Raw genomic sequence first — 21135 nt, 5'->3', positions numbered from 1 at the left:
ATAATACCAGCGCTGGACCACCAAACAGACACCATTGGATTTTTTTTTAATGAATATTCAGTTTTGGACTGTGTTTCGGCACTTCATCTTTATCCAACCACTGTGCTGAATGCTTGCGATTGGCAAAAAGAAGCCGTTTTTCATCACATGTAACAACACAAAATGGTTTGCCTTTATGTCGTGACAGCAAAGAAAGGCAAGCTTTGAGACTATTTCTCTTCCGACACTCGTTTAATTCATGCGGAACCCATCTATCCAGCTTCTTTACCTTGCCCATTTGTTTCAAATGGTCCCATATTGTTGGAACAGTAATGTCAAACCTTGCTGCTAATTCACACATAGGTTGAGATAGATTCGCGTCCACTACAGCTTTCAGCTCATCATTATCCACCTTGGTCTCAGGTCTCTCACATGGCTCATTTTCAAGATTAAAATCATCAGAATGGAACTTCTCAAACTATTGACATACTGTGTGTTCATTAGCCTCATCCTTCTTAAACTCTTTGTTGATATTTTTAGCTATCTGCTCTGCATTGGTTCCACAATGAAACTCATATTCAAAACTAACACAAATTTTTGACTTATCTGTGGTTTCACAAAAATTGCTCTTAAAAAAAAAAAAAAAACCGAAAGATAATCACAAGCCAAACTATGCATTTGAAAAAATGAGGATATACCCTCACAATAAACAAACAAAAAAAAACCCCACAGAAGCGTCAAAGTGAAATGTCAGAGATATCAACTGTCAAACTTAGTACTTAAGGAAATCAGACATTCCATACTTAATAACCTAATACTTTGTTTCTGTGGGTTTTACTCTAGGAACCTCCTATAAGTGCAGACAGTATTTGTCCTTTTGTGACTGCCATTATTAGTTTTGCGTGATTTTCTTTTAAGGCTATAGCGTTAAGGAAATAATCAAAGTGCTTTTTTTTTTTTAAAACGTAGCAGCTATTTCTAGAAGTGAGAACTAGATGACTTTTAAATTTGACCAGGCTCATTGCTGAAATGACCTTAAATTTGAACAGTGCTGCTTTATGCAACACTGCAGCATCAAGCGGCCAGGTCTGCAGGTTCTCTGTGCACGCTGTGGGTTTCCTCTGGCCTCAAGTCAGCAGGGTCAGCCCACTTGCGCGTAAGGTCAGAAAAGCCACAGGTGACTTTTCCCCTTGCAGGTTTGCCCAGGTGACTTCCAGAAGCCTGGCCTTGAAGAGATGCACCAGCGTTAGGTGAGTCTGGAGGGAAAGTGCAGCTCTCAGGGCACAGCGGGCTGAGGTCTGGGTGGGCTTTGCCCGTCCCCTGAGGTGGACAGGTACCCAGCCAGGCAGGAACCAGACTGGGCCCTGGGGCTGGCCTGGAGCTTTGCAACCTAATGGCTCTCTAGAGGGGACCCACCTTCCTCACATGCAGGGGCAGAAGCAGGGGGATCTGCCCGCCCTTCCACCTTTATGCCCCAGAGTGGATGGAAAGCGGGAGTTTACTCTCCTCTAAACTAGTCTCAGTCCTATGTTTCTCAAACACAGAGTGAGCATCTCATGGCCATGAGGATGATTCTAGAGTTCATATCTTTTTATTTATTTATTCATTTATTGAGACAGAGTCTCGCTTTGTTGCCCAGGCTAGAGTGAGTGCTGTGGCGTCAGCCTAGCTCACAGCAACCTCAAACTCCTGGGCTCAAGCGATCCTCCTGCCTCAGCCTCCCAGGTAGTTGGGATTACAGGCATGTGCCACCATGCCCGGCTAGTTTTTTCTATGTATATTAGTTGGTCAATTAATTTCTCTTTATTTATAGTAGAGATGGGGTCTTGCTCTTGCTCAGGCTGGTTTCGAACTCCAGACCTCGAGCAATCTGCCCGCCTTGGCCTCCCAGAGTGCTAGGATTACAGGCATAAGCCACCGTGCCCAGCCTATATCTTTTTATGTAATTAAAAAAACCTGAAAACTGTTCTGTAGAAGACACTGGAAATTACTGGAATATACTGTACACATATTACTGTACTGGGTTTATACGCAGACCACAGATTGTCTTAGGTGGGTGAATTAAGGGCTTTTCAAGGGTTTTTTTTTTTACTATAGCCAGCTGTAGCATGTGCACTGATCTCAGAACACACCCAGCAGGCTCTGTCACTGTTTTGACTTCATGCGTAGGACTGGCGGGACTGTGCCATTTGAACACATGACTGTGTGTTCTGCAGGGAAGCCACACATTCATTCCTTTGGTTCTTTTCTTAGGCAGAAATGACTTAAAATGGGACTTTTTACGACCGAAAGAGCTTCCAACAGAGCAGAATTCCACGGTCCTGCAGCTGTTTATTTCTACGTGAAACAAGCCTTGGAGGGAAGGTTCGCGGAGGCGTTTTTATTTTTAAAATGGCACGTTTGTTTAAAAAAAAAAAAAAAGCCCTTTACATATGTTCTAAGGAAAAGTATACAAACGTTAGATGATTAAAGTGTCTCTGAGAAAGTGACTTCAGCGTCTGGTCCCTTGCTGCCTGCGACCCCTACCTGTCCCCGAGGTGGCCAGGCCTGCCTGTGAGTGCTGCCACCCTCCTTGGCTTGGGAACTGCTGGGGCTCCCAGCACCCTCTTGTCTCAGGAACTGATGAGGTTCTCTTCTTTTGACTGACGGAGGTTACAAAACTCTTGGATTCCTGGAAAACAAGACGAGAGGCACAGAGCACTGGTGGCTTGTCCACCCCGGGGCAGCCCTGCCATGGGCTGAGGTCGGCTGCATCTTAACTGGGCTGGGATCTCCTGATGGCCCAGTTCCGTAAAATGCCCTGTTTCTGTGATGCCCTGAATGTTTCAAAGTGACCCAGATACCTCCCCTGCCCACCGTGGTCACCACCAATGGCTGGAGGCCTAACGTCAGCCCCGTCTGTAGATGGAGGATTTGGGGAATGCTGTTACTTCCCCTTAACTCCACATTTCTCGGCAAATAAAAACCCAGACACACACTAAGAGGCTGAAGCTTTAACTACAGACACCTCTGCCTTAAATTCCAGGTCCCCGTGGCTGCCTGTCAGCTGAATCTGGCCTGCGCGTGGGTTTGGTTTGGCTCATCGTGGTTTGTTTCTGTTTTTTAAATCAATTTTTTAATAACGTTATTGAGATATATTTCTGATGCCATAAATTTCACCCTCGCCATGTTTTTCAAACTGTGAATTAGTTCACAACACTGACACGAGGGGCGACTGCTCTCAGACCCCTGGCTTCGTGGCAGGCCCCACCACCCGGCTATCCCCACCCGAGGCTGGAGGCAGTGGCCATTCCCGACTCTAAACGGAAGACCGTCCTGCCCACTTCGCTCCTTTCGGTTCCTTCCCAGCCCCGCAGGCGTCTGCGCTCGCTGACTCGCGCTCACACTTACTCTGAATTATGCTTCTGTAGGCGGCGGTGGCCGGTGAGTCTGGGGCTTCAGCCAGGAAGGACTGGCCTTTGTCACAGCTCTTCCCTTAGAGAGACAAATGAAAGACAGTTCGGTCCCTGAGGACAGCACCGTCTGAGCAGGGGACGGTCTTCAGATCCCGAGGAGCCTCACTCACGAGGAGGAACACAGCTGGGGGAGACACCGGTCCCTGGGACCCCGGTGCGCCCTCTCCCGGCAGGCGCCCGGCTACACTGCGGCTGGATCCTTGGTGCTGTGCGGGAAATGCAGGTTCCCGGGCCCTGCACAGGACAGATTCCGAAGCTTCGGTGGGGCCAGGAGTCTACATTTTAGGAGGTTAACTAGTTCTTTGAGTGCAAAGATAATAAATGCACACTATTAAAGAAAAAGTATGGATACAGAAGGCTGCCCGCAAAGAGCAAAGCCACAAAGGGCTACCAGCGTTTTAGGTGTCTTTGCAGAAATACTGCGTGCGCGCACACACTTAAAATGCGAATGGGAACATACGATACACATGCTCTGCCTTTTGCTTTTTCCATGTGTCATTTTACCTACTAGGCCATCCCCACAGGCATCAGCTGGCCTGCGGGTCCTCACTGGCCACGTACAAACGTTACATGATTAACGCGCTAGCCGTCCCACGCACACGGCTGTCCTAGGGCCACTGCCACCCCAGTGCAGGTGGACGTGACGCAGGGGCCTTAGGCTATTCTCAGCGGTTTTCTCACCTCCTGTCTGCTCTGCCGGCCCCCAGTGGCTGGCTCCATCCGACCCCAGGCCTCGAGCACTGTCCACAGCTGCTCGCCCACCTTGCGTGGACCCCAGGAGGTCCACCTGTCCCGGCCACTCCCTCAACTCCCCTGTCGTGTTGCCCGTGGGACGGGAAGCTGAGAGGGAAGGAGCCTGTGGCCACCCTTCCTCTGGGCTCGCTTGCTCCCACGGCCACCTGCCTGCATGGCCCACGGCATCTCTCCCGTGACCTGTCATGCACTGGCGGGAGGTGGGGATCTGGCTGCAATGCCCCATCGTCCCTCTGTGCCCAGTCCTCGTGGTGCCCTGGGGGCTGGTCAGGGAGCGAAGGCCCCGCTCAGCAACGAGGAGGGGAGGTGTCACCCACCTATGTGTGGGTCCAGGGGCACTCTGCCCAGGAGCGGCAACTTCAGGTCCTGGCACATGGCTGCTGCGCCGCCCGTCGTGGGAGGGAATATCTGAGATTCCTTCTGCGAGACAAAAGGGGGGGCAGTGAGAGAGTCTGTCGCGGAATCGCAAGGACGGCCCACATGTTAAAGCAGAGGTGCCCAACCTACCGTGAGTTGTATAATTACTTCATTATGTATTATAATGTAATAATAGAAATAAAGTGCACAGCAAACATAACACACTTGAATCATGCCGAAACCATCCCCCTCTTCCCCAGTCCCGGGAAGAATTGTCTACCGTGAAAATGGTCCCTGGTGCCAAAAAGGCTGGGGACCGCTGTCTTAAGGAACCTAAAAAAAACAAGTCTCATTCTGAACGTAAAACAGTAAACACCAAAAGCATTTTCCTGCAGTCAGCAATAGAGGATTGTATTGCGATTCCACTTCCTGAAACGCCAGGGAAAGCAGAAACAGTCGTGCAGAGGACTTTTCCTATTGTTTCCTCAGCCACTAACTCGGGCAGTCCTGTTAGCCCGACCCGCGGCCGACGACGAGCTGTCACCTTGCAGTTGGGACAGATGAAGCCGCTCATGTTCTCCACCACCCCGATGACGGGCAGCTTCACCTTGCGGCAGAAGCTGATTTCTTTCCGCACGTCCTGCAGCGACACCTCCTGTCAAGGCCAGGAGAGACCAGTTATTCCGGAGTCAGAGCATAAGAAACGGACGTCTGTGTGGCCCATGGGTGGCCGCAGTGTGGAGGACAGCTCTCCACGCCTCCCGCAGAAGGGCGGCCCCGGCTTGGTCCCCAGCCTTGAACCCCAGGGCGACTCCAGTCTTTCTCTCAATAAGCGTGGAGACGCCATTGTTGTGCCAATTAGATTGTTGTTGGTGGTGGTGATGGTGGTATTTTTTAGTAGATTTCACTTTTTAGAGGAGTCTTAAGTTGGCAGCCACACTGAGCAGCAGGTGCAGGGCTCCCATGTGCCCCAGAGCCCCCACTGCCCACCAGCTTATCCTGAGGCCCCGTCTGCACCCAGGCTGGTTCTGCTGAAACTGGGGAGACTTCCTAACCCTTCTGAGACGTGAGTGGGAAAGCACGGCAGGCTGGGGGACTTGACACACAAGCACGGCAGAGACGGTATCACCATGCAGGGCGACCTGAATTGTAATAGCGCCAGTTATTTTCCTTGTTTTTTGGAGGGAAAGTTTAAAAGGCATTTGACCCAATATTGTTTAATCTGTGGATGACCAGAAAAAAAAAAAAATTGTCAACTGCAAATGCCTGGACCGAAGTTTTAACAGGAGGTTTCTGCGGGCCGGAGGTGGTGGACTGTGCCACACACACCCCGCAGGGCCACGTGAGACCTGGCTCTCAGAGCCACACTGAAAGACGCCTGGCGCAGAGCACACGGGACCAGGGGCCAGCTCCGCCAGGGGAGTCGCTCACCTGGGGCGTGGTGACGATCACGGCTCCGTCAACGCGAGCCGCGGCCAGGTACTGGACGACCGAGAGGTGCTCGTCCGACGTCCCCGGCGGGGTGTCCACGACGAGGTAGTCCACCTCTCCCCAGTCCACGTCCCGGAGGAACTGCTTGATCATGCCTAGAAAGAGGGATCCGCGGGTGACGCCTGCTCTTCCTCCCTTTTCTGTACCCGACTCCCTTCGCAGAGGCAGTTTGTGATCTTTATGTGCGTTTGGTTTATGCGCTAAATCGGTGGTTCTCAGTGGGGGGCGATATCGCCACCTCCAGAGACGTTCTGGGTTGTGACGGCCAGGCGAGGGCGTGCTCCTGGCATCTAGCGGGCAGGGGTGCTGTGACGCCCCACCACGCAGGGCGCAGGCCATGCCCTCCCCAGCAGAGGCTTGTCTGGCCCGAACGTCCACGCTGCGGGACTGAGGAAGCTGCCCTCGGGGACACGTTCAGGGCAGGACCTTCGGTCTCAGGACCAGGCCAGGCTGGCACTGATCTCTCTGCACACCAATAACCACTACAAATCCACAGTCAAAATAACTTCAGGGTCCTATAACTTTTAAGGAGAGAAAGCCTCACAGCAGATATCCAAAATTACATAATGCAAACTGGGATTTCTATTAGTTCTCTGCACCCAGCGAAGAAAGCAGCAACCACGTGCTTAAAAGGAACACGCTACAAAGCCCGGCGGGACGAGACCGCTGCCGTCCTGAAGCGATGGGACACAGGTGAACCCAGAGCCGTTGTGCTCTGGAAGGGCGCCAGAAAAGAGGAGAAGCAGAGTGGCAAACCGTTTTTCTTCGGTCCCCTCCAGATCACGGCATCATCGGGGCTGCTGAGCAGGAAGCCTACGGACATCACGCCCAGGTTTTCGTCCACGTACTGGAGAGGGAACGGGAGGGGTGCGTCACGCGTCACTCAAAACCACACAGCGAGGCACTTCCCTACGTCTTTTGCCTGAGCTCGGGCCGAGAAACCATTTCGGGACAAGATTACCATATGACCTCCGAATACATTCATTCTTTGCATCCTCAAATCATTTTTTTTTTTTTTAAAAAGGTACCATTATTAGGGGGATCTGAAAGACGTGCTGTGTGGCCATGTGCTGCAGTGACAGTAAACTTAGCTGAAATAAATAAAAGTCATTTCCTCAACTGTCTGAACCAGGGGCTGGCAAACTGCGGCCCCAGGGGACAAGTCTGGCCCACTGTCTGTTTTTGCAAATAAAGTTTTATTAGAACACAGTTGTGGTCATTCAGTTACACATGACTACTTTTGAGCTATGAGTTGAAAATATTGACTGTCTCACCCTTTTCAGAAAAAGTCTGGCAACCCCTGTGCCTTGACGAGTGCCTCAGTAAATATTTGTGAGGTGACAAACAGGTGGGCTGAGAAAAATGCTGCCAACCCACCACAAATCCATTATGCACACACGACCCACGCACACTACCTCGAGAATATGGCAAAGAGGTGAAAACTCACCACGGGGGACCAGCCCGAGCCACTCTGGTGAACCTGTGAGGACGAGAGCATCGATACCGTTTGTAGACGTCACGCACCCTGGACACACCGGATGCACACACTGGACGAAGTGGGAAGATGGTCTTATAAAATACGACTCAAGGTCTTACGCAGCAACGCTGTGTGAACAGCTGGGGTGTGGGTGATGGAAGATCCGATGCCATCCCCTTTGCTCCCCAAGCTGGGGGATTTTGAAACTCTGCCTGCATATCTAGTCAGGGAACCAAAGTCACCTTAGTGCAAATAAAACTTTGGGTCTGAGGCATTTTAAAAGAGTGACAGGAATCGGTTGGGGGTTATCGAGAACACGCAGGTGACTGTGGAGCTACGAGGTTGCTTTTGTAGGAGCCGGGAGTAAAGGAGTCGCCTCTGGTGAGACAGCCGACTCGGAGCCTGGCCTGTCGGTGGCCTGAGCTTCAGCTCCGCCGCTGGCCCAAGGGGCAGGGGGCGCTCCCTGCGGCCACGTGAAGACACAGACCCTCCCTCCGGGTGTCCATCAGCATCCCGGGCCCAGCTCTGCACCCCCTCTTTATTATGAAACTAGGACCCCAACAACTTGCAGTTACACCTCAGCCTCAGCAATGACACTTCTTTGAGCAACATATGGGAGCTAAAGTTGAAAGTATTTTTCTCGACGAACTTACTTTTCTCAACAGCTTTACTGAGACAGACTGGCGCGTAGACCTTACAATCCCCCCACTGAAGGTGTACAACTCAGTGGCTTTCTGCATAGTCACGGAGGTGTGCAGCCACCACCAGTCATTTTAGTACACTGCTAAGGCTCCAGGAGGAGACGCTGCATCCTGAGCCAGCACCCACCCAGCCTCAGGTGACCCCTAGCCACTCTCTGTCGCTGGGGATTTGCCCACTCTGCTCATTGCACACGAGGGGAATCACACAACATGTGGCCCTTTGTGACTCTGAAGTTCTACTTCTAAAAAAACAAATGAACTATCCACTCCTAGTTATACTTGTCTGCTAAGTCCACTCGTCTTAAAGAGGGGTAAACATGATGTTCCAACAGTACAGGAGACAAAAATAGTGGAACTTTCATTTTATCTTGTCATCTAAAATTTTCTTCTTCTATAAAACACTTGTGTATGATCAAACGAAGGGACTTACACCCATGTTGGGGGCGTGCGTAACCAAACGTGTTACTGATGGGGTATGCGATCGAACGTGTGGACCCCACAGCTCTGTCTCAACTGTGGGGGACGCCACACTCCTTCCCTGCTCCCTCACAAGCAAAGCCCAAGGCCTCAGCAGTGCCAGCAAGGCCTGGCCCCATCTGCCTTAGGCTACCCTCCAGCACCACTGGCCACTTCACCAAGGACAGAAGGACACCCGCGTCAGGCCTTGGCACTTGCCCCCTCAGCCCAGAATGTTCTTCTCTGGCTCTCTGCACAGCGGGCCCTTCCTCTATAGCAGCCCCCCTGCCCTGGCGCACCGGGCCCAGCCCACCTGTCCCCTACTCTGGGTCAGTTTTACATTATCCATCATCTGCCCTCTGCCACAAGGGCAGGGGGCTTCCCTGGCCCGGTCCACCACTGCATCCCCAGAACGGGCCGACACTAGTTAAAGAATAAGCCAGTCTTGAAGCCGCTGGACACTCTATTCCCCAGCCCCGCTTCCATGCACTGCCCTGGGGGAACCCTTTCCCCGCAGGGAGGGGCCAGTGACTGCACACACTGCTGCAGCCCTGCCCCCAGCCCACGTCACTCACCCACCCTGCAGTCTCAGTTCCCCAGGGGAGACCACAAGGGCAGAAATATTCCTGTTTCCAGGGTAGAGACCTATCGCAAACCCTGGTGTAGTGTTCCCAGCCAGAGCTCAGTTTCCGTGTCTTACTTCTGCATTTCACTTGCTGTTTCCCTTCCCCTCTACAAAGGCATCGAAACCAGCCTCTCAAATGGTATGGACGGGCTTCATATATAATCCCGCCCCCCAAAATCCACAGCTGCTGTAGTCAGATGGACTCTTGACCGTTTATCTGGGCTCGTCAAGCCCACATAAAAATTTACGGGCTCTGCTTAGCTCTTTGTTTAGGGTTAACAGCTCAGTGCTGTTCAGCGTGCCTTGAGAGAATGATTTCCTGGGCGTTGTGACCCAGCTATTACCTGTTCGCCTTCCAATCCCATTATCTTGGGAATTGACGGCCCACAGATGTCGATGTCTAGGAGAGCAACCTGGGGACGAGAAGGGACCAGAGCAGTTCTCAGCGGATGCACAGACTCCAGAGACGCACGGCAGGGAGCGGAACGGGGTTAGAGGAGCAGGGCGGGGGAGAAGACAGACAGAAACTAGGTCAGACCTAGAGCAACTGGACCCTCATGGAGTACAGTAATAAATGATCTCAAAGTCCATCAACAATGATGCTCTTCTGAATCTGGCCAAGGCCATCTTGTGTGACCTTATGGGCCTGGGTGTCAGGTCCCTTGGAGTCTCAGGTTCAGGCACTGCTTACTCAGCCCTTACCATGTGCCTAAGAGCCCACCTCATTATCTCCACTTTACAGAAGAGGAAACTGAAGTTCAGAGAGGGCCGGTGACTTGTTCAATGAAGGAGCAGAGCTGGGAAGTAAATGAAGGTCCTCCTGCTTCAACACCAGCTCTTTCCATGAGGAGGACCAGAGCGGAATGTCTGGCTGAGCCCTGACCAAGCCCTGTTTTCCTGTGGTCCTCAAGGTTAGCGATGGCTCAGGGTAAACTTTCCAAATAGAAGCTCAAGAAGGAAACCCAGAAAAGCTCTTTGCTGGTGACTTAGGAGTAGCCTCAGATGATTCCTTCCACCCCCAAACACCCAGCTTTCCCCCTCTGATGGAGGTCTGGGGTGGCCCTCCGGAACCTTCTGAAAAACAGGGCATGTGTTCATCCTGAAAGCTGTGATGTCTCAGATCCAAAGTGCAGCACCTCCGAGCAACTTTTCAACTTGACCCAAATTCATTTCTTGCTTCCCTCTTCAATCCTCTCAACAAACCCAACCTCCCACTTCCTCGGCACCATCTCCAACCTGCGGGAGATGGTTGAAACTACTACCGCGTAAATAAACACAGCTTGTCTAGCCGCGTTTCCACAGAGCGGTGTGCTTTCCTTCCAAATACCGCAAAGTCCAGGCATGTGTACAGCAAGGACTTCAGAACATAATCACATGAAAGCGAATGATGTAAACAGTTGTCTGCTCACAAGTGGTTACCTGCAGCTGTCTGGGTTCAAGCCTATCTCCAGAGCTGCTTAAGAATATTCCTGGGCTGGGCGCGGTGGCTCACGCCTGTAATCCTAGCACTCTGGGAGGCCGAGGAGGGAGGATTGCTTGAGCTCAGGAGTCCGAGACCAGCCTGAGCAAGAGCAAGACCCCGTCTCTACCAAAAATGGAAAAAATTAGCCGGGCATGGTGGCGAATGCCTGTAGTCCCAGCTACTCAGGAGATTGAGGCAGGAAGGTCGCTTGAGCCCAGGAGTTTGAGGTTGCCACGGCTAAGGCTGATGCCACGGCACTGTAGCCCAGGCAAGAGAGAATTCTGTCTCAAAAAAAAAGAATATTCCTGACAACTTCCAAAAGCAAAGATCATTCTGGATCATATGGACAATCTAACAGGACAGATGCCACGGCCAGGCCACAAGCCAATACAAATTTGACCCTCAAATGGCCAGAGACTGTTGACTAACAGAACAATGAATTAACAAGTCTATTTTGAACTTGCTTGGCACTGTGCTTTGGGTAGGTGACAAACTCAACTCCAAAGTAGACACCATCATCATCCCTTTGTGGTCCATTTCGTAGAATAAAGTATTAATAAGAATAATGGCTAGGCGCGGTGGCTCATGCCTGTAATCCTAGCACTCTGGGAGGCCGAGGCGGGAGGATCACTCAAGGTCAGGAGTTCAAAACCAGCCTGAGCAAGAGCGAGACCCCGTCCCTTTTAAAAATAGAAAGAAATTAATTGGCCAACTAAAAAATATACAGAAAAAATTAGCCAGGCATGGTGGTGCATGCCTGTAGTCCCAGCTACTCAGGAGGCTGAGGCAGGAGGATCACCTGAGCCCAGGAGTTTGAGGTTGCTGTGAGCTAGGCTGACACCACGGCACTCTAGCCTGGGCAACAGAGTGAGACTGTCTCAAAAAAAAAAAAGAAAAAGAAAAAGAATAATGATTGCTGTCATGGATGTTTACTGAGCATGTACTTAGCTAAGTGCTTCACATGCATGGTCCCACCTAGTCCTCTGCATCCGACTTTACAGATGAGAAAACTGAGGCAGAGCGAGCTTGGTAACCTGCCCATGGTCACAGCAGTGGTGGTGTGGATGGAGCTGGGACATGAACCTGGGCTGTCTGGTCCAGAGCCTGTGTTCTTAGCTGCCCACTACACTTTTTATTAAAGATGAGATCTAGAGAGCAACACTGGGTCATTTGAAGTTCATGTTTATCTGTGTCCTTGGGGTGGAAACGAACGGCCAGTGTAAGGGTCAGCAAACATTTTTATCAAATGTAAGTGCCAAATATTAAATATTTTAGGCTCTGTGGGCAAAATCAAGGATAATATGTACATGCTTATGTAACAATTTAAAAGTCACCATTTAAAAATGTGCAGACCATTCTTAGGTCCCAGACCACAAAAAGACAGCAGATGGGCTGGATTTGGGGCCCTGGCTATAGTCTGCAGGCCCTAAGCTTAGAGAAACGCAGAACGGGATTAATAAAGAGAAAAAAGTCACCTGAACTCAACGTAACAAATTATCAGCATGCAGGGAGACACATACACCTGCCATCCATTTTCTTGGCTGGAGAAGCCAAGGAAACGCTTCTCTGACTGCTAGGCAGTTCTTCACTCTCTGCAAGGATGGAGATTCCAAAGAGGCCAATTCAGCTCCGTCTAAGGAATCAATTCTCTAAAGCTATGGTGCACCTCAGACAGAAGGAGCATCCCCGCTTTCCCCCCCGTCCCACCTGCGTGTTTTCATCCTCTGCCAGGCCGTGGGCCAGGTGGGCGCTGAATGTGCTTTTCCCGACTCCACCTTTCCCAGACAACACCAAGATCTTGTGTTTCACGGTCTTCATTTTCTCTTTGATTTCCTCTATGGCTGCAAAGAAAGCCAAAGTTCAGGTGATCAAATCCCTGACCAAACTGTGAACGTCACCCTTCTGAGGGGCTAGAGGGCGCTAAATCCTCGGGGCAGTTTCAGAGGATCCTTGAAATAAATGCCTCTTAGGCAATGGCAGTAATAAGTGCTAAGAAGAAAATAAGGCTGTTATCACACCTGAAATACTCTTATTTATAGGTTCACACATTTGTCTCCACCACCAGAACTAAGCTCCACAGGGGAGGGGTATTCCCAGCTCCAGAAGAGAACTTTGCATATAGTAGTGGCTCTCAACCTGGTGGCAAAATCCCCCAGGGACACCTGTCAACCGTCAATGTCTGGAGAAATTTTTGGTTGTCGCAGGAAGGAGTGTTACTGGCATCTAGTGGGTAGAGCCCAGAAATGCTGCTACACATCCTACATTGCAAGGACAGCCCTTAACAAGGGAGTGATGAGACCCCACATGTCAGTAATGCTGAGACTGAGAAACCTTGTCAAATAGCAGGCATGTAATAAGTATCTGTCGATTAAAACTCTCATCTATTATACATAGACTGTGCTTTCAATACTTCATCTTATTGCAAATCCTTAAAACAACACTGCACAGGTGTAAAAGAAAATAGAAAGTCTCAGGCCTGCCCAAACTCATTATGCCAAAGGGGAAGGTAAGCCTGGATGCAACATTGTTCTCTTTTTCCAATTAGATAGCCATCACTTTGCAACTTTGTGTCAAAGAGTTACACATTTGCCAGAGCCCTGCAAGAAGCTTCACAAATTGCTAATAAGTAAATTCTTTGCTTGCCCCTAACATTTCAAGATGTATTTCCTTCAATAAACAAGGATATCTCAACTGTAAACTTTAAGTCTGTAACCTCAGCCTAACTCCTTGTTCAGGCAATGTAGGTCTGTTAAATTTCACACTGACAATGTCGATTACAAAGCTTATCAGGATGAGATCAATCATCCCTCTCCTCCTGTGACATCTGCATAATTAATTCTTCCTTTACTCCTTTTTTTGAATGTTTATCTTATGTGTTGCATAGATTTACTGGGCGCTAATTAAAATCTCAGAGAACCATTTGCCTGACCACCTTACTCTCCTCCACCCCCATGCTTTCCCTCCTTTTAAAGAAACATATAAATATTGAGCCTCCTGAAATCTCTCCAGAGAGCACAGGCCCTGTGACTTGTGTTTCCCCAGTGCACCCTCAACCTCTGGCACAGTAACCCTGACTGACTGAGATTCTTGCCCCAGTCTCTCATTTGGGTTGACAGAGGTAACTATTTGAAGAACTATTATTGACAGAGGTAACTATTTGAAGAACTATTATTGACAGAGGTAACTATTTGAAGAAAAACGAACAGCTCAGAGAGGTCAAGATGACTGCTCAAGATTACACTGTTTGCAGTAAACCCAAGCACCAAGCCCAAGTCTCTCTGAACCCCTTAAAGATGTTTCCGCCAGCCCCCTGCTTTTCAAGATCCTTCCAAGTAGATCCCCAGAGTCCTTCTGTTAGGGCCTGGGGACCATAGGTAGCAAATAACCTGCCATTAGCTTTTGTATTATGCTTGCTTAGGAAAGTGGAAAATTTTCAGTTGACCCTTATATGACTCTGCACCTGCCATCTCGCCTCTGCTAGTGTAATTAAGTTTAAAAACTAAGGAGAAGGGCGATGGTGCATGGCACAACTGCCCGCAAGTCCAGGGTCAAAACGCCCTGGACCCCTGAGGCGGCTGACATGCTTCATGTACCTAGTGAAATGCTCCCAGGCTCAGATCACAGGATGCAGGATGCATTTCAACTAAGATTAATGTTGTCCGTAATTGAGATAATTCAGAGGCTTCCTCTTGGCTGAATCTTAGCTACAGCCGGTGACTTTTACAAAACCCATCTCAAGGCTCCAAACCGCACCCCCCATTGTGCTAAAACAAGATAAGAGACGTAAGATTAATGTTTTCTCTCACTTCTGTAAAAGTGCTTCCTGATTAGATTTTGAGAGTGTGTTTTTTTGCCTTTAAAAAGGGGCTCTTTTTCCTAGTTCATCGCGACTTTTCTGTGCCTGTCACTCTGCAGGACAGGAGTAGTCCTGGCCAGTAAATAAAGACTCACAATTTGGCCCAGTTTGGTTTCTAAGGTGGTCTTTTCTCGCACTTCGGACCATAACACTTCCTGCCCTTGAATGTGTCTCGTTTCTGTCCCCTACTCAATCAGCTCCGCCAGGGCAGTGACCTCCTCTCTGTCACAGCTGTGGGGGCCTACGAGGGCATTAACACAGATTTCTCTTGAAGGAAGGGGAGAATCGCTCCTCAAAAGGAAGAAAATTTTGTCCAAGGTAGCAGGCAGAGCCAGGATTTAAACCCAAGGGTAAGCCCGCGGGCTCGGTGACGTCAAAGCTTATCCCCTGTTCCCTCTGCGGTCCGCCTCTCCAGGCGGCTGCCTGTTACTGTCATTCAAACCTCTGGCCCCGCCCATCACCCTGGCAGCCTTTTCTCCACACCCCGCGGTCTCCTCTCTTAAGGTCCGTTGGACACGGCGCCGCTCACTGATGCTACAGTCTCCGCCCTCCATCCCTGTCCCGGTCCTTCCCGCTCTCCAGGGCTTTTATAGGCCCCGCCCCTGTCACTCGGAGCTCAAGCCCCGCCTTCACCTGCCCACTTTGCCACGCCACGCCTTCTCCAGGCCCCGCCCCTCTTGGTATACCGTCCCTCCTAGCCCGCCCTGTCACTCATCCTTCACGTTGCGTCCCCTTTCTCCCCCCCCATGCCCCGCCCCTTCCGGGCCTGCGCCTTTCACTTCCCGTTCAGGCCTTGCCCTTTCCTCACCCGGGTCCGGAGTGGCGCCCGCTCCAGAAGCACACAGCCGCTGGTTGGGGCATCCCTGACATGAGGCCCCTCGGCCCGCCTGGGCGCTGTCGGCCCCGGGACAGTCTGCGCAGAGACAAGAGTACAGTTAGAGCAGCTCGAGTGCCTTCAGCCCCGCCACCCACGCCCCCTCCGCGAGCTCACCGTGAGGCACCTCCTCCATAACGCCGCCTGTGCCGCCGACGCGGTAGCCGGAACCCGCCGCCGTGCATTTCCGCCTCGCGGGCGCGACCTGCCTCTCCAGCCGCGCGAAATAAGTCTCGCGAATAGAGGGCTGTGCGCACGCGCGAACCGTCCCCTGCTGGGCGGGACTGATTTCAGTTGCCTTTAAAGCCCAGCTGCAGATACCTACCTTAAATACTTCAGCACGTGTCGGTCCTAAGGACGGAACGTTCATTCTCCATGACCTCACTACCGTTTTCATATCCAAGATATTTAATAATGATGCAATACTATTAACTAATAGTTTATATTCAAATTTCCTAACTGATCCCAAGTAAGACCCACCCCTCCAAATCTTGGATCCAGTCTAGGGTCGCTCGCTGAGCTGTTGTTATGTCTGTTCAGTCTCCTTTAATTCAGACCTGTCCCTCCGTCCTTTTATGGGAGGTCTTTAATCACAGTGGTAACTTTGACGAGTCCAGACCAGTGACTTACAGAATATCCCATAATCTTGGGTCATCCGATCCTCCCTCAACCCCATGATTAGATTCAGGTGAAGTTTTTTTGGCAGAGCACGCTTGGATGATGTATACTTGCCATTGTACCTCATCAGGAGATTTGTCGGTTTGTCCCCATTACTGGTGGTGTGAAAGCTTGGTCACTTGGTAAAGGTGGTGTCTGCCCCATTTCTCTAGCGTATGCTGCCCTCTTCCATTGGTGATTAGTAAGTGCTACCTGGGGTGATCTGTTGAGATCATGTGAATATCCTCTTCTCTGTCAACCTTTCTCTCAGTGGTTTTAGCATCATTGCCTGAATCGGGTATATTGGTATTTGCAAAGTTGTGATGTTTTTCGACTCCGTCTATTAGCTCTACATTTATTAACAGGCATACTCTGTAAAGAAGAACTTTCTTTCCTTTCCCTGCTGCCCCTGTTTTTATGAGACTCACTATGGACTCCTGGATTCTTTTAATTCTATGTTTTATAATCATTATTTTTTTTCTGGTCAATTTTACCCCAGATTTGGCCAGTGAAGCCTCTTCAAGCCAGCTCCTGTGTTCTTTGAACACTAATCCAACTTCTCTGAGTATTTTCTTGGTTTCTGACACAGATATTTCAGGCTCCTTTTCTACTTCCTGCTGCAGCCATTTCTCTAGTGAGCCCTTGTTGCTTTTCGCAGAGATTAGTGTTGAGAAAGCAAGATATGGATGCTAAATGTGCTCATTGTTACTGGAGTATCATTGCTTACAGGTTTGGCACAGATTTTAATTCGTGAAGAAAGTTTACCTGGCTGTAGGCATTAGGGATATAGAAACTCGTTTATTAAACAGCAATGTATTGGTTGCCTGTGGCCACCGCTATGTTGAACACTCGCTATTTGACGGTGTCTTACATGAATTACCTAATTTGTACCCTTCAACAGTTCTATCCTCTGCATCCTACTATCTTCATTTTTGGATGAGGAAGCTGAAGTTTAAAATAGTTAAACTACTTTCTTAAGGTCAGATAACTAGTAGTAGGGGACCCAGGTGGCGTCTGGCTCCAGGGCCTGCACTCTTCCTCGGGAACACACAGTGCTGAGCAGCACTGGGTCAGGTGCTACTGATTCCAGGCTGATCCGGCCCCAGCCATCCTGGAGCCCAGTTTGATTGTGGCCGCAGATAATTAAACCTGTAATTACAGTGTGATAAATGCTATGACAGAATAGGACCAGGGTGATGGTGCAGGGAAAAAAAATTCCTGGAGGAAGAAGCGACAAGGGCTAAGTCAGAGCCTGAAGGCTGAGCAGGAGACACACAGAATGAGGCGGGGTGGGTCTGGGGATGGGGTGGGGCGGTGATGTGGCAGGTAGTGTTTTAAGGTGAACAAACAGGATCAGCAAAGGCCTGCAGGGTGGAAGGGGATTTACCTATCAGGCAGGCACTGTTGTCATTTCATGGTGACATCTCCCACAGTTTCCAAACCATAAGTCTTACCATCCATTCCCCACACAAATCAGATCAAGTCACTCTGCTACTCATGAACCTTCAATAGCTCCCTATGGCCCCAAGATAAGGCCCAATTTTCACATGGAGTTCAGCGGCCTCTGTGGCTCTTCTGCCAGGAATGGCCATCCCCCGGCCCTCGCCTGTCCAGCCACTACCTGGTCCTCTGGGACCTGCCAAGTCTCATTAGTATCTCCTGTGGAAGCCATTTCTGGCCTGTGGAACTGGCTGCTTTCTCCTTTTCTGAATATGGTGCATTCCAAGAGTCTGAGCACAGTTTTCTGTTCTTGACAACTTCCAAAGTATGAATGCTATAAAGTTAACAAAAATTAGCATTTGAAATTTTATGTCAATTTCCTTTGTACTTACGTAGTTCCGTGAGTTTGAAAGAACAGATTTTAAATTTAAATTTTTTAATTTCCATCCTTCTGATCGAAGATGGCTAATGATGACTAAGACAAAATTAAAGTTAAAACTTTGTTGTTTTAAATTTACAAAACTAACTGCCAACGATTTAAATAATTAAATTTAAAAATAAGTTTGCAAAGCGACAGAGATGGGAGGAGGAGAAGGGGTTGCCGGGAGTTCGGTGGGGAGGGGTGAATGGGGCGCAGGGGATGTTTAGGGCAGTGACACTGCTCTGTGTGACACTGCAGTGGTGGGTACATGTCACTAAGTATTTGCCAGGCCCCACAGAACATACAACGCCGAGACTGAACCCTAACGTAAACTATAGGCTTTAGGTAATAATGCATCAGTACTGGTTCATCGAATGTGCCCAATTTACCACACTAATACGAGATGTGGATAAGGAGGGAAACTGAGGCAGGGAAAGGGAGTATATGGGAATTCTCTGAACTTTCTGCTTAAAATTTCTGTTCACCTAAAACTTCTCAAAAAGCAAAATCTATTATTTTTTTAAAAGTGTGTTTAGGCTTCAAGCTGAAATCTGCACTTTGACTGTGGGACACCTGTGTGTGCGTCCCACAGCCAGGCTGCCCAGCCGAGCAGCACAGCACCATCGCCTGGGGCCTCACACCAGCTATAGCAGGATCTTGGAGGTGGGGTCGGGCATGCTTTTGAAACTCTTTAAGGGTTTTAGTGATGGCACCGTGGACCTCCACGGCGAGGAGGGTGAGGGCAGTTACACGGGTTTGCAGCTCGTGCTCTGAAGTCAGCCACACGTGCAAATCCTGACTCCAGCCCTTACAAGCTGAATAACGTTGGGCAAGTCACTGTATGTCTCTGAGCCTCAGTTTGTTCCTCTGCAAAATAAGGATAATAAAGGCGATTTCCCCAAGAGGTCACTGTGGGGTAAAGCAATTTAATGCACGTCAGGCACGGGGAGAGCCACAACCCTATCAACATTAGCGTTTGAGTAAAGTTAGGGTTGTAGATTGTGCATACTTACTTACAGATGGGGGAACTGAGGCCTAGACAGGGAAAGGTGCCCCAGATCACACAGTAGATTAGTGAACGAAGCAAGACTAAAACCTGGGTCAAACTAGTTTAAAAGTTTCAGCAGAACGGGGACACTTTAAACGTTTCAGCAGGTGAGCGAGCACGCTTTGAAAACACGACCCTTGGAAATGCAGAGGAGCTGCCTGCAGTTCCTCCATTGTGCCACGAGGTGGAGATCTTCCCCCGTCTATGATCAAGGTAATCAAAAAATTGGAAACAAGTTTGGGAGAATTTTCTGCCTCTTCCCTTGGCTCCAGCAAAAGTAGCTAACAAGGGGTTAGATACACAGCAGACACGTATCATATAATTGAGTCAAAATATAAGGTTCAGATGCATTATATATACTGAACACGGAAAGAACGTGGATTCCTGGATGCCAGATGTCTGCAGTCACCTCTCAGCTCCCCATTTACCGGCTTTCACTCATGCCTCAGTTTCCTTCTCTGTTAAGATGCCAATAATAACATTAACTACTTCAGAGGGTTATTGTTGGGGGAATTAAACAAGTTAATGCAAGTAAAAACAGCTTTTTAAAAGTGCCTGGCACTTATATGCCTATATAGGCATATAAGTCCTATATAGGGGTTAGCAATTATCACTTTGTTTCTGAAACTGTTCTGTTGAGGTATGCCTGCTATGCAGTAAACTGTACCTATTGGAAGTGTGCAATTGGTAAGTTTTGACCTATGTATATATACCCAAAAGTTTCCTCATGGTCCTGCTCTCAGGCAACCACTAATCCCTGTTCTGTCACTATAAATTGGTTTGGCTTTTCTAGAATTTTATGTAAATAAAATCATAGAGTACACACTCTTCTTAAATCTGGCTTTTTTTCCACTCAGCATATTTATTTTAGTTTCATACACTGGGGCACATATGAAGTCCATGTCTTCTGGTTGGTGTTGTAGTATTTCACTGTATGAGTATAGCACAATTTATTAATCCATTCATCTGTTGATGGACATTGGGATTATTTCCAGTTTGGGGATGTTACAAATAAGGCTGCTATGCACATTTCTGTGCAAGTCTTCCTAGTGACATATGCCTTCATTTCTTTTGGGTTAAATACCTAGGACTAGGCCGGGCGCGGTGGCTCATGTCTGTAATCCCAGCACTCTGGGAGGCCGAGGTGGGAGGGTCGCTCAAGGTCAGGAGTTGGAAACTAGCCTGAGCAAGAGTGAGACCTCGTCTCTACTAAAAATAGAAAGAAATTAATTGGCCAACTAAAAATATATTGAAAAAAATTAGCCGGGCATGGTGGCGCATGCCTGTAGTCCCAGCTACTCGGGAGGCTGAGGCAGGAGGATTGCTTGAGCCCAGGAGTTTGAGGTTGTTGTAGTGAGCTAGGCTGATGCCACGGCACTCTAGCCTGGGCAACAGAGTGAAACTCTGTCTCAGAAAAAAAAAAAAAAACACAAAAAAACCTAGGAGTAGAACAGTAGGTGTGCATTTTAACTTTAAGAAAATACCAAACTATTTTCCAAGGTGGTTGTACATTTCCACCTGCCGTGTATGAGAGGTTTAATTGCTCTATACTCTTGCCAACAGTGGGTATGGCCAGTGTTTGGGATTTTAAATATTTTAATAGATGGATAGAAGTATATTATTGTGATTTAATTTGCATTAATTATCCTAATGAGTATGTTGAGCAGAAAGCATCTGTTCAAATCTTCAGTCTTACGTAAGTTTTGCTTGGTTGTTTTCTTATTGAGTTTTGAGAATACTATATATTTATATATTCTGGATATAAGTCCTTTGTCAGTTATGTGTTTGGCAAATATTTTTCCTAGCCTGTGGCTTGACCTTTCTCTTAAAAATGTCTTTTGAAGAGCCGTTTGTAATTTGATGAGGTCTAGGTTATCAAGTCTTTTTTTTTTTTTTTTTTTTTTTGAGACAGAGTCTCGCTTTGTTGCCCAGGCTAGAGTGAGTGCCGTGGCGTCAGCCTAGCTCACAGCAACCTCAAACTCCTGGGCTCAAGCAATCCTGCTGCCTCAGCCTCCCGAGTAGCTGGGACTACAGGCATGCGCCACCATGCCCGGCTAATTTTATATATATATTAGTTGGCCAA

At 49.0% G+C, this 21135-nt stretch overlaps 2 protein-coding genes across 3 annotated transcripts in view; one reads left to right on the top strand and one right to left on the bottom strand.

Moving 5' to 3' along the window:
• TVP23A (trans-golgi network vesicle protein 23 homolog A) overlaps window positions 1-2427 on the top strand; it is a 32617-nt gene extending 30190 nt beyond the window's left edge. Inside the window, exons 7-8 of one of the 2 annotated variants that reach the window (XM_020281451.2) lie at window positions 1176-1229; window positions 2237-2427. In XM_020281451.2, coding sequence (XP_020137040.1) covers window positions 1176-1229 — 54 coding nt within the window. In that variant the 3' untranslated portion in view covers window positions 2237-2427. Of the gene's footprint in view, window positions 1-1175; window positions 1230-2232 lie in introns of both variants that reach the window. The other variant, XM_012785009.3, reaches the window with a different exon arrangement.
• NUBP1 (NUBP iron-sulfur cluster assembly factor 1, cytosolic) lies at window positions 2345-15716 on the bottom strand. Its single transcript, XM_012784960.3, has 11 exons — window positions 15604-15716; window positions 15421-15525; window positions 12464-12597; window positions 9639-9707; window positions 7483-7515; window positions 6792-6882; window positions 5976-6130; window positions 5089-5199; window positions 4505-4607; window positions 3370-3453; window positions 2345-2650 (listed from the first exon to the last, which is right to left on the bottom strand). Exons 1-11 carry the CDS (start codon window positions 15620-15622, stop codon window positions 2592-2594), a joined length of 963 nt encoding a protein of 320 aa, XP_012640414.1. The 5' UTR covers window positions 15623-15716; the 3' UTR covers window positions 2345-2591.
• Window positions 15717-21135: the final 5419 nt, after the last annotated feature.

The sequence above is a fragment of the Microcebus murinus genome, chromosome 19, assembly GCF_040939455.1.
Source record: "Microcebus murinus isolate Inina chromosome 19, M.murinus_Inina_mat1.0, whole genome shotgun sequence".
Taxonomy (NCBI): domain Eukaryota; kingdom Metazoa; phylum Chordata; class Mammalia; order Primates; family Cheirogaleidae; genus Microcebus; species Microcebus murinus.
Note: the sequence above shows the minus strand (reverse complement) of the source record. Positions and strands in the feature narration are given on the sequence as shown.

Bases quoted from the DNA above. Each gene is read 5' to 3' on its own strand.
- NUBP1 (XM_012784960.3), bottom strand. The intron at 9,708-12,463 runs GTGGGACGGGGG...TCTCGTCCCCAG, and splicing joins CAGAGGATGAAAACACGCAG to GTTGCTCTCCTAGACATCGA. The intron at 3,454-4,504 runs GTGGGTGACACC...TGTCTCTCTAAG, and splicing joins GCCCCTGGACCCACACATAG to GGAAGAGCTGTGACAAAGGC.